Source organism: Asparagus officinalis, chromosome 3 (genome assembly GCF_001876935.1).
Source record: "Asparagus officinalis chromosome 3, Aspof.V1, whole genome shotgun sequence".
Classification (NCBI taxonomy): domain Eukaryota; kingdom Viridiplantae; phylum Streptophyta; class Magnoliopsida; order Asparagales; family Asparagaceae; genus Asparagus; species Asparagus officinalis.
Window position 1 is genome coordinate 15,790,487 of NC_033796.1, and position 18,208 is coordinate 15,808,694.

Consider the following 18,208-nt stretch of genomic DNA (forward strand, 5'->3'; position numbering starts at 1 on the left):
AGACCCTGGCAAAGGACTAAGATTCAAGAGGAGTGGCCATGTGAACATTGAGGGCTACTGTGACTCAGATTGAGCTAGTTGTGGAGATGATCGGAGGTCTACCTCAGGGTATTGCATATTTGTAGGAGGTAACTTAGTCTCCTGGAAAAGCAAGAAGCAATCTGTGATGGCGAGATCAACAGCTGAAGCAGAGTACAGAGCCATGGCCTTGGGAGTTGCGGAGTTGATGTGGCTGAAGAGCATGCTGGTAGAGCTGAATCTTGACCAAGGGGCCAAGATGAGTTTGTGGTGCGACAACAAGTCAGCTATTAGCATCGCCAATAACCCAGTTCAGCATGACAGAACGAAACACATTGAGATTGATAGATTCTTCATCAAGGAGAAGCTGAACAGTGGGCTACTGAAGTTAGGTCATGTTCCAACTAAGGAGCAGGCTGCAGACTGCTTGACTAAAGGACTTAGCTCAGTAGATCTAGCCAGAGGGTGTGACAAGATGGGCTTAGTAGACATCTTTCGCCCATCTTGAGGAGGAGTGTTGAGAAGCTAATGTAATTGAGGGATATTGGAGGGCTTATATGTAAATGTGTGTAAGGCTATATAAGCCAAAACTATTCTATCAATAGTTGAGATCCTTTTGAGCCCTAACTTTTGAATAAAGGCTATTCTGGAATTAATTCATTCTGATGTATGGCAAGCATCAGTTACATCCTTAGGAGGAGCAAAGTACTTTGTGTCCTTTATTGATAATTACTCCAGGAGATGTTGGGTGTATCCTATCAAGAAAAAGGCGGATGTGTTCTCAGTCTTTAAAGCCTACAAAGCGCGGGTCGAGCTTGAATCTGAGAAAAAGATCAAGTGCTTGAGGTTAGATAATGGAGGAGAATACACAGACGGTGAATTCCTAGCATTCTGCAAGCATAAAGGCATCAAAAGGCAATTCAGCATTGCTTATACTTCTCAACAAAATGAAGTGGCAGAGCGGATGAATAGAACTCTGTTGGAAAGAACAAGAGCTATGTTGGCAACTGCAAATCTGAAAAAAATCGTTTGGACGGAAGCAGTAAAAACCGTCTGTTATGTGGTGAATCGATCTCTATCAACTGTAATACAATTAAAGACATCGATGGAGATGTGGACTGGTAAGCCAGCTGATTATTCCAACATTCATATATTTAGAACTCCAGTGTACGTAATGTACAATGCCCAAGAAATTACAAAGCTGCATTCAAAATCCAAAAAATGCATATTATTGGGATATGCTGATGGAGTAAAGGGGTATCGCCTGTGGGATCCCACTGGCCATAAGGTTATCATCAGCAGAGATGTTATCTTTGTAGAAAATCAACTACAAAGTGGTGAAAAAGAAAGCAGTTCGAGGAAGGACTCAGAGACTGTAGCTGTTCAGGTAGAAGATGATCTGAATTCTTCTTAAGCAACACCGAAGCATGATGTACAAAGAACCAGTCCAGTCCGAGGCTCCAGAAGCTCGAAGGTCAACTCGTGAGAGAAGGCCACCGACTTGGCACTAGGAGTATATTACGGAGAGTAATGCTGCATACTGTCTTCTAACAGAAGATGGAGAGCCAACAACTTTTTATGAAGCTATAAATGACACAGATGCATCTTTGTGGATGGCAGCAATGCAGGAAGAAATTGAAGCTCTCCATATGAACAAGATTTAGGAACTTGTGTCACTGTCACAAGGAAAAAAGACCATTGGAAACAAATGGGTCTACAAGATCAAGCGAAATGACGATGATCAAGTGGAGCGATATCGTGCTAGATTGGTAGTAAAAGGATATGCTCAGAAAGAAGGTATTGATTTTAATAAAATATTTTCTCCTGTAGTTCGACTTACAACAGTCCAAATAGTCCTGACTATGAGCGTTATATTTGACTTACATCTAGAGCAGCTAGATGTGAAAATAACATTTCTTCATGGAGATATTGAAGAAGAAATTTACATGCTCCAATCAGAAGGTTTTAAAGAAAAAAGAAAAAAGAACTTGGTTTGCAGATTGAACAAATCTCTGTACGATCTAAAGCAGACGCCAAGGTGTTGGTACATGAGATTTGATTTATTCATCATGAGCCTTGGATACAACAGACTTAATTCAGACCATTGTGCATATTTTAAGAGGTTTGGTGAAAATAACTTTGTTATTCTATTTTTGTATGTTGACGACATGTTGGTTGCAGGCCCCAACAAAGATCGTATCAATGAATTAAAGGCTCAATTGGCTAGGGAATTTAAAATGAATGATTTAGGATCTGCAAACAAGATTCTAGAGATGCAAATTTACCGAGACAGAATTAATAGGAAGATTTGGCTTTCTCAGAAGAATTACTTGAACAAAATCTTGCGACGTTTTAATATGTAAGATTGTAAGTTAATTTCTATCCTATTTCCTGTTAATTTTAAGTTATCCTCTAGTATGAATCCTAGCAGTGAAGAAGAGAGGATGGAGATGTCTCGAGTGCCATATGCATTAGCGGTAGGAAGTTTAATGTTCGCGATGATTTGTACAAGACTAGACATTACACAAGCAGTAGGAGTGGTTAGTCAATACATGGCGAATCCTGGTAAAGAGCATTGGAATGCTGTAAAGAGGGTTCTAAGATACATTAAGGGAACCTCAAATGTTGCATTATGTTATGGGGGATCTGATTTTATTGTCAGTGGATATATTAATTCTGATTATGCAGGTGATCGTGATAATAGTAAATCCACAACAGGCTATGTGTTTGCACTTGCTGGCGGAGCTGTAAGCTGGGTTTCAAAACTGCAGTCAGTTGTGGCTACTTCAACAATAGAAGCAGAATATGTAGCAGCTATACAAGCTAGTAAAGAGGTGATGTGGTTGAAGATGGTGCTAGAGGAACTCGGCTATGAACAAAAGAAGATTTCTTTATTTTGTGACAGTCAGAGTGCTTTGTATTTGGCAAGAAATCTAGTCTTTCATTCAAAGACCAAACACATTCGAGTTCAGTACCACTTCGTTCGTGAGAAAATGGAAGAAAGAACAGTGGATATGCAGAAAATTCACACCAAAGACAACATAGCAGATTTTTTAACAAAAGCAGTTCATACCGATAAATTTATTTGGTGTCGATCCTCTTATGGTCTGACAGAGACGTAAGCAACATGAATATGACAAGATAGAAAAAAATGGTGTGAAGATATGATTGATACTCAATCAAATCTTCAAGTGGGAGATTGTCAGCAGCAGCCCATGTGAAGCAATTATTTTTTACTTTGGATAAAGGAGCAGGCCCCACTTTATTATTATAATATAAATGTATAGTAAAATATTAATATTTTATTATGCATAGTATTTTTCAAAACACTATAAAAAGGCTCCAAATCCTTAAGAAAAATTCATCCCAGAAACAACTTTTCTTATAGAAGAGTGAGAAAGAAAAAAATAAAGAGAAAGTATCTCCTTGTAAAGAGAGATTGTAACTCCAGAGTTTTCTTCTCATAATGGATTCTTCTATCCTTACCTGTTGACATAGGCAATCAAGTGTCGAACCACGTAAATCTGTGTGTCTTAACTTTTTATCTCTACTTTTTCTCTACTATTGCTGCGATCCTGCTCTATTAGGTCTCGGGTTTGTCCCAACAATCAGAGCATCTCCAAGTGGCTGGAGAAATCCGACCCCTTAGCTAAATTAGCGGATATTTAAGGGGTTTCGGCTCCAACGGATCGGAATTTTCCCCCTTCACCCCCAATTCCCTTATCTTACTCCCTAAATTAAGAGGAAGATTAAAGTCCCTTAACTTTCCCCTTATAATTTTATATTAATATATTTTATTTTAGAGTTAATTAAATTTAGTTAATGTAAAGTTAATTTAAAATAATATAATTAAGTTAATGTATAGTTAATTTAATTTGATTAAAGTTTTTTAAAATATACCTCTTATAATTTTTTATAAATATTTTTTTATAGGTTGTTTTTTCCTAGTATAGGATGTTTTTCTAGTATAGATTTTTTTAATATAGGTTATTTTTAGTTATTAATATTTAATTATTTATTCATTTATAAATAAACCATATATTTAATTAAATCCTAATCTATAAAATTAAAAACTAAACATAATTAATTAAGGGATATGGGACTTTTAAGGGGGAACCATTGGAGGAGAACCAACCCCTCCCTTAAAGTTCCCCCTAAATTAAGGGACATCCAAGGGATCGCTTGGAGATGCTCTCAGTCATCAGATAATTTTTTATGCTACCCCTCATTAGATATTTTTTGTTAATATTTGAAGAGAGCAAGGAATTTCTAGTCAGAACTAGCTTAAATTCAGACAAACACAACTGGAGGCTCGAATAGCAAATTCAACCGATTCACAGCTAATAGTATGGTTTGTTGCGATATCTTCCTTAACAAGCAAATAGTATCAGAACAAGACATTTTCTAACCTTTTGTATTACTATTCGGAATGACAATCTGATTAGAATGTAACAGTAAAATATGTTACATACTTCACTATCTCACCAACCACAAACCAAAGGAAAATGTGAAACCGCAACTTAAACTAATAATATTTAAATTTGAAAATAAGAGAGAAATTTGTTTTTTCTGAAGATTTTCCTTTTATGCATATATGGGATAAGCCAACTACTATTAGCTTCCCCCCTCTGAACTACCTTATGATATTGAAATTGCAATGTAAGAACTCTATCGAGCATGTTCATGTGGTCTTGCCAAGTGCTTCTCTTGATGTAAATATCTGACCAAGTTTTGGTCAGAACTCTGGTATCTAAACGTTAAACAAAGCATGCAGGATTTCGTCTGACATGAAGTTTTCCAACATAAGCTTTCAAGTACACGTGGTTTTACAATCTATCACTATTTCATGCATCAAATTTCTGAAACCCTGGAAGATAAATACCTGATTCATCTGGTCTGAAGTTCGTAACATTCGTTACTAAGTTGTCTAGGCCATAGTTTTCCTCCACAGGTGAAATTGTAGATGGTTCGCAGTATGATGTTTGACCCATGACGCTTTTCTTGAATGGAGAAAGGGTTCGAATGATATCATTTTCTAGTAGTGTGGGGATTTTGACTTCAGAAGCAGAACAAAAGGATCTCCCATTAGAGTCACCATCCTTTCTCTTCTTAGGTACTTGTTGAGCATGAGAAATTCCTCTTTCCTGCAACAAAACAAGTTTCCTTAGGTCCACAGAGCCAAGAGCCATGCAGGTTTGTTTTTTTTTATTTTTTCTTTTTTGGGTGGGTGGGGTGGGTGGGTGGGTGGTTGGGGTGTCTGGTCTCCTTGCTCTCAATGAAACACCAAAACATGGTTACTAATAGAAGTGCAAACACCATCAAATGAAAACTAGTCTCAGCAGGATTTACAATTTCAAGGAGATCACATAAACAAATCAGGTACTTAATTCTTGTAAAATATTATGAAGTAAAGAAAGTTGGTAACGAGTTTAATAAAAGGTCTTTAACCGATCAAACCTTCAAGTCTTTTAGCAAATAAAGAGCAGCTTGAGCCTTTGCAGCTTTCCTATGTGCATCACATCCACATCTCACCAACAGATCATCCTCAAGCTGTAGAGATAGTTCAGCAACAACCATTTCCCCTTTATTTCTATATGCCATATTGATAGGATAACCTAGAATACTGCATAACTCAAGCAGTTCACGAAGAGGGGGTAATTCAAGTTTATCAGGAGTTACAACAGGAGAAAGTAGTGGTTCAAATACACCCCAGACTTTGTCGAGATCAATATCGGTATCTATTAGTATTGCGCCTGCAATACTTTCTAATATATCACCAAGAACCTGCACAAGGAAGAACAGTCCAAGGACCATAATAGTTAGAAATAATATTACGATAGGAAATTAATGGATGGAAAGGGTGCAACATATTCCTGCTTTTATTATAAAGGAAAAAATAATCAAGCTACTTAAGTTTACAATTTATTGGCATCTTATATACTAAGAATAAAAGAGTGTTATCAAATAAATTAGAATAGAGACTTGAACAATAACACGGATCCACCTTTGGTCCTTTAGGAACATCAAGAGGTAATACATTAGCCTTGTCTTCAAATATCTTCGATATGCAACAGACATATTCTGTTATTTGCTGAGAAAGTGCGTCAGAGGCAAGTTGAAGATGACACTGTAAGTTATGCTTCACTGTAGTTTGAGCAAAATTCTCATTACTAACTGAAGCTGAGCGCAAGTCGGTTAATTCCCCTGGATCAATACCAGTATGATTCTGGAAAAGATAATACGTGATAAGAAGGTCCAATATAGAATCACCAAGAAATTCAAGCCGCTGACAAAACGCAATAAGTTAGAAATGGGAAAATTATTCTCTATCTAATAGGGTAATGATACCGGGCAACCAGTTAGCGGACAACAATTCAAGGGACCACAGATTAAAGCAATTGAATTATTGCATAAAACCTGATAGCTGTAATCAATTCTTGAGTCTTGATGAGATGGACTCGTGATGGCTTCCAGTAATAAACCTTTAACTGAGAACCTGTATTTAAGTTTAGATTCCAATATATCGATTTCATCAGTTTTTGAGTGACACCAACAAAGAGACGCATTCCTCTTAGCCTCCTGAATCAATAATGGTTCAATTGTAATGTCCATACCCAACCACCTCATCAGTGAATAAGAAGCGTTTAAACCTCCACCAATATAATATGCTCCTATCAATGCTTCGACACAGTCTGCAACAGTTTTAGAGCACATCCATCTGTGACCCTTATCGCATGCCCTTCCAAGTACAGTATTAGTGTCTTCCGTCAAATGTACCCTCTCTAAAGGCACCTCAAAAGTATCAACACCACAGCTACAAGGAAGAGGGTGCAAGGAAATTTGCCCAGGGGCAACCCAACGCCGTGGATCAAATGCACTGTCACGAATATATTCCTGTAGTGCAGAAGGTAATTATACTATTAGGAACAGAATATTAAAGTTTGTGCAGACTCTAAGAGATCCAAATGAAATAACAGCAGGGTCATGTTAATCCATCAAAATGGAGGGGCCAATGTATTATAACACCTCACAAGAAAAATATATCAAAAGTTGAAAAAAGTTTAAAGATTGACTGATAATTGATCAATAAGGCCGTATGTCTTGAGTTGTTGTAAAGAGAACTTTTCGCTAAATAGAGATCAGGAGTTGGTTCTAGAGATTGTATATAGAGGGCGAAGGATTTTCACCAGAGGCTTCTTGTGTTGGAATCCAAAGAGAAAATAAGGTGAGTACACTCTCCTGCTTTTGAATATTTTAGCAACGTCTCAGAGAACCCTACACTTACCACAAAGCATAGGAATGCTTGAACCACAAATCTAGTGCCTATCACGCTTTTATGCTGGCTGTATTTCTGATGGATTATGTATTACTTGGGCAATTTTTTACAGATTGAGATCAAACTGATATGAGCTACAATTATGTACAAGTGCTTGAAGATACCAGATGAAAGATAAAGGCGGTACTAAATATGTTAAGGACACTCTTCGATCTTGGTAGTTTTGGTGTAAAATATTACATCAAGTCAGAGCGACCATCTTCAAATTGAATATTGCATGCATCTTTATTGAATATATAAGTGCATATGCATATAAATATACATATACGAATATACATAAATAATGTACATGTGTGTATACAGGCATACTGGTAATGAGCTGCCAATTCATTGAATTCTTCATCTTTGGTTCCTTTCACCTCTTTACAGCTATCTACTCTAGTTGTTTGTTGGTGTCGAGTGTGTTTAGGAGTGAAGGGTATATCCAACCGGTTAATTTGACAGCATCAAACAGAAACTGTAACCTTTAAAAGATATTTCCTACCATCAACCTGCCAAACCAAGTTTCAGGTTGATGATTTGGCTGTTTGGATCGTATGTTACCTGCAGGACCACTACACTTTGGTTTCAATAGGTTTAAAAATGGCAATTTCAACCTTTTCACGTCAATTAATTTCGTGCTAGGGCCTCACTCTAGGTTAAACCCCTTGAATCTCGTCCTAAATAAATATTTTTTTCTCTTTAATGAGTTAAAGAGATGGCACATTTCGACACTTCATCATGAAAGAGTAGTTTGATCCATCTATGTTTGATTAATCCAAATGACTTTTGAAATAATAAAGACTAGTAGTTGTTTGGAAACAACCTAGAAGTTTCATAGGATTCTCATGAAATCCATAGTTTCTTGGTCTCAAGGTGTTTTATAGGTATATACTGAAATCTGACAGGACGAGACACAACAAGGCATGTAAATTGTGGTATAAAGTAATAAAGTAATTGAGTGAATAGCCGAAGGATAGAGAATATTGAAGAATTCTCTAATTCATAACTCTCTGCTTAAATCCATAAAATGTCAGGTGATTTAATGAAATAATAATGCAAACAAGTGCCATAACATAAATCTTGGTACCTGCAAGGAGCGACTGGTTCCCAGTTTATGCAGCATTGAGTTACAAACTGCTGAAGCTCGGTGCTCAGTTAACTGGCCTTCGTGCATTGTCGGATTTTTCAAAAATAGATGGCAACTAACAACATATTTAAGAACAGAGTCCCCAAACAGCTCCAGGCGCTCCAGGGAAAAGTTCTCACAACATCTTAAAGTCGTAATTGCTTCCAGGATCTGATAAGCAAATACTAATAATGAAATTAGAATATGGAATATAGTTTATATCATACGTAAATACTAAAAGATAAAGCATTACAAATTTGCTGAATATGGTTACTCAAGTACAAACCAATTCGCTTGATATTTGACAATTATTGTGCCCAATATATTCACATAGCTGGCAGGCCAGCATCATTGATGACAGTCGATGCATTACTGAAGGAAGTAAATAAAATGATCTCAGGACATTGGGCGATAAACTAAGATCAGCCAAGAGCTCGGGGGGAATGTGGACATGTGCTCTCTCTACCATCATGGAACCATCTGCCGAAAACATGAATATGTAAACCCCTCTTGAATAATTAACCCATTATTCTCTATCAACTTTAATTTGGTTAGTTTAATCCTAGACAGGTATACAGTAGGTATAAAAGCATCATTTAAAGAATTTGGTAAAGTTGAAGGAAAACAATTAAAAGCATAATCTAGAACAATTATTCTTGAGATCAGATAGTAACAAATATTATAATTCATATCTGTTGTTAACGATTATAATAACAAATATTATAATTAAGCACTATTCTAGAGATCAGATACTAATAGAATACCTCTGTTATCTAATACTATTATAAAAGTGGATTGGGATGTTTAAAAACATTTCTTCCCAAAATATCCCCAGCACATTCATACATACATACATTAACATACATACCTCTCATTATAAATGTGATATAGGGCACATACATACATAACACATACATACTTGATATGATACATACTATAATAAATGCAATATATACATACATGCATTTTATTAATTAGACATGATAAATTCATAAACACACATACTTACATCATACTATAATAAATGCAGCAATCAACCTTTGAATAATATGAGAGTTATGAAAAGTTTTCTCAACTAAATTCGGAATGGAATCAAAAGGTTTGCTCAGGTACATACTCAATTTGAATCACATAATTACATCTTACTATAATAAATGTAGTAATCAACCTTTGAATAATACGGGAGTTATGAAAGGTTTTCTCAACTGAATTCGGAATGGCAATCAAATGGTTTGTTCACATACATACTCAATTTGAATTTTATTAATTTCGTAGCAAAACGTCCTTCTATCTCTCATCCAATTGAAATGCTTTTCAATTAAGCCTATTTTCTCTCTTAATTATCACTAATTAAAAACTACGCACATGGCAAAATTGCAAAGCTAAACCATATTCTCCTTTATTTCATGGGTGATTGAAACGTCATGATAGATTGAAACGTTTCCAACCTCGGATCAATTCCCCCTTAATGATAACAAAGCGATATTTAAACCATTTTCTTGTCACTTAATAAAAAATTAAAATACTTGCTAATATGCTCTCAATCCATGGAGATCCGGCAAGTTGTCGAGCTTAGCCGAGCCCCACAGAGACTCTTAGGGGGAGTTTGGTTAATGTTCTTCAAAGGCTCGAGCTTCATATCGGCATGGTTAGTGTCCACGAGCAGAAGAATATTATGGATTATAAACATATCGGAGATGGATTGAAACAGAAAACTTCATGGGATTAGTTTTTAATGGATAGGTTTAATTTGCATTATAATTTTTTATTACCTGAAATCCTATGATGTTGTTAGATTATATTAGTTTTATATATAGTTCTTTTACATATGTTTTAAGTTCTTGAAGATTTATTGTAATTTAGCCTTTTGGATATATACAATGCTAGAGATCTTGATGAATATTTAGGAAAATTGAGCTTTTTTGTTGTATTAATGATATATATATATATATAATACTATTATAAAAGTATGTTGGTATGTTAAAACATTTCTTTTGAAAATACCCTCTAAAATGCATGCATTCATACATAAAACACATGCATGCATATACATAACACATACATAAATCATAAATCATACTCATTCAAATCCCTTTCATAACCCTCAATTAAATTAAATTAAATTAAATATAATAAGTACACCCTCAAATTTAGTTAAAATTAATGAAATTATAAAATATTATTTAATTGATAAAATACTCAATTATAAAGTTAATATATTAACTAATATTAGTTTACTTTTTTCAATTTGAAAAATAAATCTATACATTATTAGTATAAATGTTGTAGTATGTCATTTAACTTCTTATTTAATGGGCAGAGTTAAAAGCTCACATAACTCCAATTTAGATGTAATAACTATATTATAATAATCCATACAATATTGCCATACGCTTGAACACTTGTAGCCAATTAGTCCTCTTGGCTGTTTATCTTCCTTTTTAGCTATTCAACTCCTTCTTTATCGCTACCGTTACAAAGCAATAAATATTGGCTCATCACTTCTCCAGCCAAGTCCCACTAGATGGATATGTTCAAAAAACCAACAAAAATTGGATTTATTGAAAAAACAAAAGGGGTAAGAAAGTGATTTACACTTAGCTAAGGAAGCATTTTTTTCATCTTAAGATAATTTACTTTTTTAGAGAGAGAGAGAGAAACGATGGGATCTAAAAATTGGATATCCCATCATTTCTTTTAATATCTTTTTGTAATTATTAGTATAATTTAGAAATTATAATTTTGTAATTATGCGATTAATTTATTTGTTTATCGATAGGATAAAATTATTTTCCCCCCATTCTAGGAACAATGTGGAGAGTACAAGTCGAAGGGAAGCCTACTCTCGGGTAAGCATGTAAATTTCATTTCTTTCAATATATTTTTGTAACTATTAGTGTGATTTGAAAATTATAATTTCATAGTTATACAATTTATCTGTTTATCGATGGGATAAAATTGTTTTCTCCCCATTCTAGAACAATGTATACTTTAGACACTTTAAAATTGATGATGCTTCAAAGCAAAGTTTCATGAAGAATAAATTCAAAGAAGTTTATTTTCTTCTTTAAAATTTAGAGCAATAAGGTTCATGCACTTTTCACGGTGTCACGCTGTCTAGATAAATTGATTCTCATATGATACTATGAAGATGCCTTTATCAGATTTTCAATTCTTCATACTACTACTAATCTCATAATCTTCTATATGCAGCTTATTGTTGATGATTAAAAATTTAAGGGTAATTTTACATAACCCCTAAGAACTTTGGACCTTTTCCATATAACCCCCATTGACTTTGTTTATCTCACACAATGCACCTTGAAATTTGGGGTGTCTTACGAAACTATCCTAAACTTTAAGTTTTTCTCAGTGGACCCTCCCTACATGATTTCTTCAGAGGAAAAAACCCAAAATTGAGGAGAGGAGTTATGATGCCTATAAATGACAAATGGCAACTTTCAAAAAGAAAAAAAAAATTCTCTCAATGACATTTTAGTTATTTGAAACTTATGCTTAGTGGAGTCCAATAAGAAAATGTTAAGTTCAAGGGGGGTTTTGTGAGACTCCCCAAAATTTAGGGGGTTAAGTGGAAAAGCATCCAAAGATTAAGGGAGTTTGTGAAATTAACCCTAAAGGTTATGATGATATTGCATTGCATCCTTATGTTGATATACTTTGATATTTGTGATTGTTATTTTGAACATGGGCAAAAACAAAAAATTTATAAAATCAGCATATAAAGATATATTTTACAAAAAATCTTAAAACAGCTATGATACATAATTCATACATTAGTTGACTGACTATTGACATTGTATAGGTGCACAAAGATGAAGATAACTTAATGGAATTCAGAAAGCATGGTGTATCATAACTCAATAAATACTTGAAGCGAGATATTTTCATACTATGATTATTGTAGCAGAAAGTTGTAAAATTGAGAGTCCAACAAAGGGAGGGTTAATGGAGATTGAGAAGAAAATGAAAGAAAATGAAGACTGAACCAAAGTGTTTGAGAAATTAAATTTAATAAAATTTGGAATGCTTCTATAAGAATCAAACCAAAATGTCAGGTGCTCTAAAGTTATTGTAATTTTATTGTATTTATTTGGTGCCTACAGGATTGATGTGTTGGGGATTAAATAATTGCCAATATAGTAATCAAATCTATTTGCATTGGGTTTTCCCTTGAACTTAATGATTTTTATTTTTGTATATGCTAATTAGTGACTTTTCTGTATGCTGTTAACTTCTAAATAATGTTACTTTATATAAATAGCCTAATATTATTTTAGTTTCAATTATCCATAAAAGCTATACGCTAATGAAAATAATATTCATCAAATAACTATGTTCGTAAATAAATTAGTTTTTGTTATTATTTTTTTAAGCTATGTTACAATATCTGATGAGGAACAAACTTTACTTAATTGCTCAATGGAAAAGCTTGTGCAAACATACTACGATGAGATACTAAGTGTTACATCTAATGCATAGAAAAGAACTATGCTTTTCTGGTAAAGATGAGTGACAAGATTTAAAAAGTACTAATATGAATCAAACTATGGTCTTCCTGAATATGGTTGACTACGTACAACCACATTTGGTAATAATAACAGGCTAAAGTACTTCCTTATTTAGCTCAAAAAAAACTTTGCTCTTTCGTTAATTTATTGATTATTTCATATTAAGGGTTCCTGAATGGATCCTTCACCTCAAGTGTTGTTGGCTTTCATGTTTTGATGATATTTAACAAACAATTTACCACTAATGTTGTTTGTCTAGTATTTGTGTTTTCTTATTTATTATAGACAAACAACGTAGTTGGATGGATGGATTGCGTCATAACGATCATATCCGTTGGAGGATGGATGGAATAGAGCTTCAACGATCATATCCAAAGGAGGTTGGCGGAATATCGATGAAGCTTATACAAATTCAAGTTGAAGATCCAAGTTCAAGCTTCATCCGCAAGATTACCAAGAAGAGCTTATTGAAGATCAAGATCAAGCTTGGGTAATCTAGTTTAGATTTCATATTATGTGTGTTAGATACTCTATGCTCAATATCATATACACACACATTTATTGGTTTCTTCGTATATATATATAGTTATATATATATATATATAAGTTTTGGTTTCTATGCATATATATAGTTATATATATACATACATAGTTTTTGAGTTTTCATGTTTATAAATATGAAATCACATGTTTCATATTTATTATTGTGTTTTAGTATATATTGCATAGAATATACAATTTTCCATTTTCGTGTTTTGGACTATTTTTCAAAATGATGATTTTTCACAAATGGGAAATGCAATTTGGAAAATTCTTTTTGTAACATGTTCATTTACATGTTTATATACATTTCCCAAAGTTTCATTATTTTTGGACTTCATTTGTTATTTTTAACATATTTTCCAAAGTCTCAAAATCAGCTTTTAAAAACTGTTTTTTGTAGTATCAGATTTCGGTCGACCGCACCGGTCGACCGATCATATATTTATTTGTTCAGTGGGCAGCAGAGAGTTTGTTGGTCGACCGGTGCGGTCGACCGAGAGCTCGAAATTTCTATCGGTCGACCGAAGAAGTCTCTGCTCGATTCTCAGATTGGGATCTGGATCGCGGTCGACCGCGAACTTTTTCGGTCGACCGCCGAACTCCCAACGGTAATATTGTACAGAAATCTGCTTCCTGATTTTCTGGGATTTTTGTTGATTTGGTTTTGGATTTTAGTTGTTGTTTCTTTTCCTATATAAACTCCCAAACCCCCTTCTATTTTAGTAACCCATTAAAGAGTTTTAAAGAAGTTTTAAAGAGTTTTGAAAAGGGTTTTTAGTTGGGTTCAAAGACTGTTTTGTTTGTGAAGATTGTTTTACAAGTGGAGAAGATCATCTACAGTGTTTGAACTTTATTTTAATCCTCCTCTCCAACTTGATTTTCAGAGAAGAATTCCTAAACTCTATTTCTAGCTATTTATTATTTTATTCATAAATTTCTACATGCTAGATTTTAAATTGAGTTTAGTTTTGACTTATTGAATCTCATTGTTACACACACCCACATGAGCTTATTGTATTTACATACATAGTATATTAGGGTTGTGAGAGATTGTAACATTGAGTTGTGCTTCATTGAGTTCTCATCTATTGTAGAGAACAAATTTATATTTGTTATATTGTGAGTGTTGTAGGTTTTCGGTGAGCTAGAAAACCGAGATTGTTGTGAAGTTTTCGGTGAACTAGAAAACCGATTGTGAGGAGTGACGTTGATCGGTGAGCGTTGAAAACTGACACTGTGAGGTGTAAACGTTATTCGGGTGAGCGTAGAAAACCTGGTTGTGATAGTGGATTTCTCCCCGGGAGTGGGGAGCGGAGACGTAGGACGGAAGGTTCGAACTCCGTGATCATATTGCTTGTTTGAGTTTGTCTTTGGCATATTTGTTTTTATATTTATCTTATATCGCCAATTGTGCATTGCTCATTTATTTCATCCTCTATCTTGTTTAGATTATTTACCCTTGTGTTGTTTTTATATCCTTGCATATACATATATCATATTGTATATCTCTTTGATAGGATATATCATCTTGTGTTAGTTTATATATCCTTGCATATATATATTCATCATATAGGATATATCTCATTGTTCATATTGCTTATCCTAGCTTATATAGTTGTTATATTTCATACTTGCTAGGATAACTCATTAATTAATTTTAATTGGCATTTAATCGGATTAGATTAGCATAAGACCCTAATCACCCCCCTCTAGGGTCCAACAAGTGTCACCAACTGTAGATTCACAACAGAAGATTACCTACACTGAATTCCAAGGATAATGTGCTCAAATTGTTTAATATCTTCTCTTTTATACATTCGTAAATACTATACATTCATTCAACCGCAACCCTATATTTTTTAAGTCATCCTACAAAAATAATGAAACGCACAACATACATATAAAACTAATTACACTTACAACCTACATATACATATGAAAATGAGTACACGTGCAACGCACGTTCACCATACTAGTACATATAAACAAACCTTCGCATTTAACGGTTGATGACAGAAGATTATGAGGTTGATAGCTTTGCTTTACCAATAATAATGGCTGTCCTGGATGCTGAAGCTCAATATTATACCTGGACAAAGAATGTATACATGACTAAACCTTTTCCTGATGCACTAGGAGAGAAGAGTAATATAATAAAAATCAAAATGCAAACCTAAGAAACCCACTTCTTACTATAGTAGTCTGCAAAAGAAATAAACTCTGGCTGTCTACCCTTGTAGCGATCAAATGGACTTTCTGCAGATTTATCATGCATTACATCAAGGACAGAGTAGATCCTTCCTGTGTGAATGGCCAACACCACCATATCCTTGACAGTATTGACATTTGCAGACTTGTTGGCCATGTGAAGGGTATCTGATCCTGTATAAGTTGGCTGACATGAACTCTGGCTGCAAGTTAGTAAACACTCGGGACACGAATGTATATAATTTGTTGAATAAACAGTTCTCAAAATCTCCACCACCAAAACGCATGCATCAATTCCATTCCAATTTATGCTCAAAGAATCAAGGCTATCTGAAGATGAGGGTTCCACAGGTAATAGCAGATACATATTTGATGAACTCCATAATAACCCTTTTCTATCCCTGAGCAAAAATTCTCTCTTTGTCCCCTGCAATTTGCATCCAACAAATAACTTGCCAAACAACCCATTGAAAAGAAGTTCTTGAAACAACTTTAATTTTTCCACCTGAAAAGAACATTTGACTGTTTGATAATGGCATATAGAGAAATTTGTTTCTTCTAGACGCCAAGTTCAAGTCCAAAAATGAAAGTCACAATAGCATACCTGATTAGCATTCAAATGAACTTGCCCACCGTGGGAAACAACAGCTTTGACTACCCTGTTTTTACGTAAATAGAGATCTATTTTCTGATCTATAACATCATTGTCTAATGTTGCCTCTATCAAGAGAACAAATCCACAATAGTCTTTATCTATTTGATCGCAAACAAATTTCATTTTATAAGCATTTAGAGTGATGTCACTGGGTTCATTAGCCCAGGTCCCAGATAGTCCACGAACATGAATCGTCCCATGAAGTTCTCTCCGTTTCGTTGTTCCTGCAAATATCAAAAGGAACACTCAGCATCATTAAATAATGTTAATCACATAACATGAGGAAAGAAATCTTACGCAATTCCTGTTGAGAACGTTGAGGCTGTGTGGATAGCCTTCTCACCTACTTCTGCTACAATGTGCACCTACCCCCAAATAGTATTCACCTATCCCTTGCTACAGTGCTCACCTACCCCCAAATAGTGTTCACCTAACCCCATGAGAAAACTTATAAATACCCCCTAAGTTTGATATGTAAAGCATCTCAATAGCAGAGAGAGAAAGAGAAAGATACAGATATAAGTAATATCATTGAGAGATATTGAGAGAGAGTTTGTGAGAATTCTTGGAGAGTATCTTGATCAAGAGAGGATGTTCTCTTTTATCTTTTTCCTTTGTAACCTCGAAAAAAATATAAAGAAAGTGGGAGTCATCGTTGCACCGTGGAGTAGCTCCATAACAGTGAATCACGTTATATCTGTGAATATTGTGATTGAATTCGTGTTTGTTGGTTTTATTCTGTGATTCCAAGATCGTTTGAGTGTGTTTTGTGTCTCCGTTTGAAGCGTTCTTGTTGGTGTGTACCCTAACAAGTGGTATCAGAGCATACGGTTCGGAAAAGACGGAATCTTTCGCCATGAGATCTATAGTTGAAGACAACATGCTTCGGATTGAGAAGTTCGGAGGCTAAAATTTTAGGTATTGGATGATGCAGATAGAAGACTATTTGTACCGGAAGGATCTCTTCCTACCCTTCCAAGGAGAGACGGGGAAACCTGAAAAGATGAACGACGATAAGTGGAAGGTGCTCGATCGTAAAGCACTTGTCACCATCAGGCTCAACCTTCACCAGCATATGACTTATAACGTCTCGCATGCTATCACCACCAAAAAATTACTGGAGGCCTTAGAGGCGATGTATGAAAAGTCGTCTGCCTCAAATAAGATGTACCTGATGAAGAAGCTATTCAATCTAAAGCGTGTAGCGGACTTCTTAAACGAATTTCAGGTTTTGGTGCAACAACTTGCTGCAGTGGATCTCAAGTTCGTCAATGAGATCCAAGCTCTTCTGCTATTTTTTTGTCTACCAAATTCATGGGAGAATATGATGATGGCGGTGAGCAACGACAATGGCAATGACAAGATGAAGCTCGACACGGTGATTGGGACAATTCTGGATGAAGAATCTCGTCGTAAAGTCTCAGGAGCTGAGACCTCTAGCAGCGAAAGTACTCTGCATGTCGAGGCACGAGGACGTGCGCAGAAGGATAAGGGACGACAAGGCCGATCAAAGTCCAGAGGAAAGTCTAAAGGGCCAGACCCGAATGGTTACAGTGAGAGGAAGTGCTTCGGATATGAAAAGAATGGTCACTTTGCACGGGACTGCAGAGCTTCTGTTTCAGCATCAGTAGGGGATGATCAGACTGACGGTGCAGCCAATCTTATACACGAGACGATTTGGATGCGCTTCTCCTATCTCTTGAAGACAAGAGCGATGCGTGAGTCATTGACTCTGGCGCATCTTTCCATGCAACCTCACAACAAAAACTTATTTCATCGTTCGTGAAGAAGGACTTAGGGACAGTCTATCT

At 35.1% G+C, this 18,208-nt stretch overlaps 1 protein-coding gene across 3 annotated transcripts in view; it reads right to left on the minus strand.

Moving 5' to 3' along the window:
• Positions 1-18,208, minus strand: part of LOC109833163 (endoribonuclease Dicer homolog 3b-like) — a 35,235-nt gene that overhangs the window by 7,461 nt on the left and 9,566 nt on the right. Inside the window, exons 2-11 of one of the 3 annotated variants that reach the window (XM_020400724.1) lie at positions 16,695-16,827; positions 16,347-16,621; positions 15,721-16,247; positions 15,526-15,623; positions 8,749-8,942; positions 8,424-8,633; positions 6,436-6,912; positions 6,023-6,304; positions 5,476-5,802; positions 4,901-5,162 (exon numbers count right to left, since the gene is read on the minus strand). In XM_020400724.1, the coding sequence (XP_020256313.1) occupies positions 4,901-5,162; positions 5,476-5,802; positions 6,023-6,304; positions 6,436-6,912; positions 8,424-8,633; positions 8,749-8,942; positions 15,526-15,623; positions 15,721-16,247; positions 16,347-16,520 (2,551 nt within the window). In that variant the 5' untranslated portion in view covers positions 16,521-16,621; positions 16,695-16,827. The remainder of the gene's footprint in view (positions 1-4,900; positions 5,163-5,475; positions 5,803-6,022; positions 6,305-6,435; positions 6,913-8,423; positions 8,634-8,748; positions 8,943-15,525; positions 15,624-15,720; positions 16,248-16,346; positions 16,622-16,694; positions 16,828-18,208) is intronic. The other 2 variants (XM_020400723.1, XM_020400722.1) reach the window with 2 other exon arrangements.